Raw genomic sequence first — 5,979 nt, forward strand, 5'->3', positions numbered from 1 at the left:
GTCTTGAAGAGGCTGATCCTGTGGGTCTTACTCATACAAAACTCACACAAAGGAGCTGAATGATAGCAGCATTGAGTTCTTATCCTAGCCAAGTTGTATTGTTTGATATTTCAGTAACGAACCAATAGTGGTACCGTTCAGAAAACAGGTTCTGAAAACAAAGCATTAGCTCCTCAGTTTAGACTGACAGAAAATACTCTTCATGGTGAAATACACAAATGAACAGTTGAAGATCAGGTGCTTGTTAAAATCAATATGGCTTTATAGTAACATTTTTTCTTCCACAATAGTAGAGAAAAAGAGTGTTTCCACCAGCTCATCAGATGTAACCAAACATACAAAAGAATACATTTGAAACACCTTCTCCCTTTTTCTTGTGCAAAAGCTTCATTGACTGCATTTTTCCTCGATGTGCCATGAGCCAACTGAGAGTGGAAGTACAACCACAGTGCAAGCTGCAGAGCTGATAACTTTTTATGAAGTGTTAACAACACACAATGTTACAAATTCCAGTCTTCGGCTATTACAAGTAATAAAAGAACACTAATTAAAAAAATAAATCAGCCCCCTTTTACTTCCTTGAAGCATATTCAGTAGAGCATATTCAGTAGTTACATTAAAAACAATATTTATAGAAATCCTGTGTTCACTAATTTAGAGGGAAATGCACTTAAAAGGGGTGTATACTACACATTCTTATTGATGAATATTACTTTTTACCTAGCTCAGAAGAAATAAAATCCTTGAGACATTGAAACAGATGAGTATCTGAGAGAAATTAAAACCACAGAGAATGTCCTAGTTTTAATATACGGCCGTACATAGGTGTTCAGTATCTGCATCAATCCCTTTGTAGGCATTTTGAAATGCAAAACAAAAATAGAAGCATTATATGATGATTACAGAATAATTTGATAGCAAAGAAATTACTTTTAAGGCACATCAGCCATTCCATACATATTTCACCTCCACTTTAAGCCTGTCAGTTAAATTTCTTTTGACTCCTTGAATTCTATGAAAACAAAGGGGAAGGACTGCACTTATAGACAACAAATCTGACTTAAAAAACAGTGCAACAGTGAAACTGCTGTGTTTCTGCAGACTGGGAGTCCAATCTAAATGAACATTAGATGACAAAACCAGACCCTTATCTTGGTAGGAATGGGTATCTCTAATGAAACTATCCAGTAGCTCAGAGGTAGTAGCTATATACCATATGTTGCTTTGGTTGCTCTGGCAATTACATAGTTTATTCATATAAAACAAACCTGAACTTTTTAGCTACATGATTACCTAGAAACTATCTGATCTTGCCCAGCTCCTGTCAGCGTTATTTTAAAAAGAATTCTCCCTTTTACACAAAAGAAAATGGCTTGTAGTTTCCTCCTCTCAGTCTGTTGCTATTTTTTCTTCTATTTGTCTGTCTCAGGTACACACTTGTACCAAAGCAGTTGTTATTTACATAGGAATGCTCCTGAAAATGTCTTAACGTACCTTCTTTAAATGCAAATGTCTAAATAAAGTTCAAATCTTTTTACAACTCCAAGCCATATTTCAAGAAAGGACCCAGTAGTTTATGGATTTAAGACATTGAAAATGTCTCAGTTGCTTCTTTAATGAAATTGAGCAAACTTCAAACGCATTTGGTGCAATCATCTAATCCTTACTTAGGCAGAACACCCTCCCACTTGAGTTGGCCCTGAAGTTAAATTGTTTATTGAATTAACACCAGAATAGTAACCACCGCCAAATTGCTTTTCCAGGGTTAAGTGAACCGAATGAAAAACTGATGAAACAAACCGACTGCTCTATCATTTCTTCTTCTGATGTAGAGATTTCAAAAGAAGTGAGAGCACAAACACTTTTCAGACAGAAGAGTGGGAGTAAAGAAGGGCATATCTAATGATTTCCAGGTATAGATTTAATTTAGCTGTTTCAAGCAGCTTGCTGTATATTTCATCCTATTTTTTCAAAGAGCTGTTTACTATGGAAAGGTTCATTTGAGGCAGATGCCAAATCCTACTGCCTATGGAAAGAGTGATACACATAACAAAACTGAGCAGTATTTACCCCTGCAAACATAATACACGTCTTGCAGCAGCACAGCTGGAGAATGGATGTAAATATTCAGCTGAGTCTTACACTCAGTATGCACTCAGTGAGGAATATACAGAAACCAGCCCCTGCCTCTCATTCTCTTCATTACAGTTTATGACATTTCATATATGTCATAAATCCACGGGAAATAAAGCTTGCTTTAATAACTACTCAAACGCTTCTTCTCCCCCCTGGTCCCCAACAAAATACTTTGAAAACATGAACTAGAAATGAAAACAGGAAAAGGGAAAGAAGGCAGCATTAATACTAAAGGTTTGGAACAGCCGCACCTTCATTTGAGATTTGTTCACACAAACCACTGACAACCTGTAATGTATGCTTCTCATTAAAGGGAATAAATAGAAAGGATTTAATCTAAGTCAGTAAATACAAAGGGTTTAAAGACCTCAGTGGTGTGGTGATTGCTCTTCTGAAAATCTGCATAGCAGAGTGCCTCTGACTGCCTGTCTGAGGATAAGAGCAGCACACATCCAGCCCTGAGATAAGCCTTTTGAGGGGGACCTATAATGATGGGGAGAAAGTTCCCCACAGTATATTTAAGTTAAGCCACTTAGCAACTGGACTTCAGAAAAATTTTAGTTGGGTTCAGTGAAATGATTTTAATGGAAAGTGGTTTAAGACGGAATCTTTGTCTTAAACAAGCCACCTGCTCCAGGACAGTGAGGTTCTCTGGCCACTGAGCTGAGAGCGACCGAGCAGGAATTTACTGCCTGGATCTCCAACAGGGGGAAATAAGGTCATTGTGTGTATGTGCTCTTTATCATATATCATGAAAACATGCAAAACTCCCCAGTTTGTCCCACTGACAAATTCTACACAAGACAGGAAAAACATTTCCCATCTAGCTCTATATGAAAAAAAACCCAAAACCCTCTAAAGAAAAAGAATACCCCATGCTTGACATAAGCCCTGTGATAAATCATCATTCAGAAGGTTTTAGCAGTACAAAGGTTTATTTAGAAAAGAGTTTGGATTGTTCTTTAGGGTTTTTTTGTTTTTTTGTTTTTTGTTTTGGCAAACATTTAAATCCTTTCATAATTCAGAAGCCTGCCAGTGCCTGGTGCCTAGCACTTTTCCCCAGATAAGCAGTAATAGCCAGTTTCTTACTGGGACAAGCCCATCCATGGCCACAGCTGCTCTGTTGATACTCAGATCCGTTATTCCACCACAACTGCCACTTAATCTTTTCCTCTTGCTGTCTCTGCTTGTTTTCCCACAAAATGCAAAGCCCCTATAAGCTCTGGGCCTCTCCATTTCAGTGTCTTACCCAATTTCCTCGGTGGACTCCCTGTGTCCTCTGTCAGGGTTCAAAGACAATTCCTCCCTTTCCAGTTAACCCGTCCACACCCCAGAACAACTCCTTCAGCACCGTGTTGCCATTCTGCACTGCAGTGAATGTGCTCAGCCTCCCTGATACCATCCCCATGCCCCACCACTCTGCACCACCAAGGGGGCAAGCCCTCTTCCTTCTCTCTATGCCCCAACCCCATGTTCTCTTCCCTTCCTTCCTTTTCAGCACAGAGCCTTTTCCTTCCCTTTTAACTCCACTTCTGCTCAAGGAAAATTCATCCCTCTTATCCCTCTGGCTCAATGCCTAAAGTTCTTCTTCTTCTTCTTAAAGAGAATGTGTTTAAAGGACCTGCGGAAGTCCTGGTTGAAGATGGTGTAGATGACTGGGTTGAGGGAGCTATTGCAATACCCAATCCAGAAGAAGAACTTGAAGAGAGTCTCAGGGACCTCACACGCCTCCCGGCAAATACCATAGAGGCTGTAGCTGAAGAAAAAAGGAAACCAGCAAACTACAAAGACCCCCATGACCACGGCCAGCACAAAGGTAAAGCGTTTCTCCCGGGCCTGGGTGACTTTCTTACGGCAGATACTGCTACGCTTCCGACGACGGCGATATGAGAAGAATTCCATGGAGCGATTGCTGGAGCGGGAAAGACGGCTACTGGAGTGCTTGGAGGAATATGAGTAGGAGAAGGACTGGCTCTTGCTGCTTTTGCGAGGATGCTCCTCCCGGCTCCGCCTCCGTCTGCTCTCTGAGGTGCTGCTCTCCTCCAGCTCAATGTCCTCCAGCTCAGAGGCTTTGCGCCAGTGATGCATTGAATAATGTCCATTCTCTCCCAACTGCATCCTCAGGGATGTGCAGCCCCCAGCAGCACGGCTCAAGCCATTCTCAGTCTGGGAGGACCCCTCTGGCATCGTACGCTTTTCAGAGAGGGTCCTGGTCCTTAGCTTGGCCACACGGTAGATACGGATATAGACCAACACCATTATGAGGCAGGGTGCAAAGAAAGAGACAATGCAAGAAGAAAGAATGTACCATGTCTCATCATTGAGCTTGCACTGGGGAAAGACATCTCCTTCAGGGTCCCGGTACATGGAGATCAATGGTGGAAAGGAGATGAGAGCAGAAATGAGCCAGACGGTGACGATGATGGCCTTGATGCGCCGAGGGGTCCGCTTGAGGTTATACTCCACCGCCTGCGTGACCGACCAATACCTGTCGAGGCTGATGGCGCACAGGTGGACGATGGAGGAGGTGCAGAAGAGCACATCCAGCGCCAGGTAGATGTTGCACCACACTTTGCCAAAGTACCAATAGTTCATCAGCTCATTGGCCAAGGAGAAAGGCATGACCAGAGTAGCCACCAGGATGTCTGCGCTGGCCAGCGACACCAGGAAGAGGTTCTGAGGAGCTCTCAGCGCCCGGCTGGTGAGCACGGCGATCACCACCAGCACGTTGCCCACGATCGTGAAAACGATGATGAAACCCACCAAGGCAGCCAGGCTGGCCACGGCAGCGGGCGAGTAGGGGGAAGGAGGCTGCAGGAGGGCGGCGGAGGACGGCGACGAGGGGGGCAGCAGCGCCAGGGACCCGTTCGGGGAGCCCAGGCTGGTGTTCCCCAGCAGCATCAGATCCATGGCGGGTGTGCGGGCCGCCGCCGTCCTACAGAGCCCGGCGGAGCCCCCGCCCCGCCCCACCGCCCCGCCGCCGCCCCGCCGTCCCCCTCATCGCCCCCCGCCGACGGCTCCGAAGGCTGCGCCTCCCCCGACCCCTCAGGGCACCGCCGCGCCGCCTCCGCCCGGCTCCCGGCGATGGGACAGCGGGGCACGGCTCTCTCCTGCCGCCCGCCCGGTCATGCCCGGCAGCTCCGCGCAGCCACTCAACCGAGGGGAACAGCCGGCGGGTGCTGGATCCTCGCAGAAAGCAGCGTCCAAAGCGGCGGCATCAAATCCCATAGAGAACCCCGGCTCCCGGCGGCCCCGCTCCGGCAGCGCGGCAGAGCGAAGTCGCGTCTGCCCGTGGGCTCCGTGCTACTCTTGCATCGCGCTCCCAATCGGCGGCGTGCCCCGCCGACAAGCGCATGCTCAGTGCCGACAGGTAAAGCCGCCTCGCCCGTCTCGCCGGAACACCCCAGCGGTGGGTGAACAGCACGGAGAGTCGAGCAGAAAAGCTCCGGTCCGGCTACCGGCAGCTCCGAGGATGCTGTGCCTGCGGGGAGCACTGCGGCTGCCAGGGGGCGCCGTTGTCCGGCAGCGCCGCGTTGAGGGCGGTGGCCGTACGACGTTACACTGTACACTGAGAGCGTTACACTGTTTACACTTAACGTCGGTGTAAGATGAGAGCAGGTGGCCCGGGATGGAGCCCGTGGTTAACGCCAGGCTTCACACAGAGAGGGTGTGGGAGGGAGGCAAGAAGGAAGGTGTTACGATTTGGTTGTGAATGCAGAGGGATGTAGACAGCACGGGAAAGAAAGCACCAAGGATATTTTCAGTGGTATTCACACAGTTGGGACATTCAGGCACAGAGTTTTTCTCTGCCATCGTGAAGCTCCATCTGTATTGCTACATCCC

General features: G+C 47.1%; 1 protein-coding gene across 1 annotated transcript; it reads right to left on the minus strand.

The window, feature by feature from the left end:
* Nucleotides 1-238: 238 nt before the first annotated feature.
* On the minus strand, nt 239-5,643 carry ADRA2C (adrenoceptor alpha 2C). The gene has a single exon (XM_015862949.3). It carries the CDS (start codon nt 5,044-5,046, stop codon nt 3,706-3,708), a length of 1,341 nt encoding a protein of 446 aa, XP_015718435.2. The 5' UTR covers nt 5,047-5,643; the 3' UTR covers nt 239-3,705.
* Nucleotides 5,644-5,979: the final 336 nt, after the last annotated feature.

Source organism: Coturnix japonica, chromosome 4, assembly GCF_054131305.1.
Source record: "Coturnix japonica strain WE chromosome 4, WE-NBRP24, whole genome shotgun sequence".
Taxonomy (NCBI): domain Eukaryota; kingdom Metazoa; phylum Chordata; class Aves; order Galliformes; family Phasianidae; genus Coturnix; species Coturnix japonica.

Excerpts from the sequence above, each read along its gene's own strand:
- ADRA2C (XM_015862949.3), bottom strand. The coding sequence starts at position 5,046 with ATGGATCTGATGCTGCTGGGGAACACCAGCCTGGGCTCCCCGAACGGG.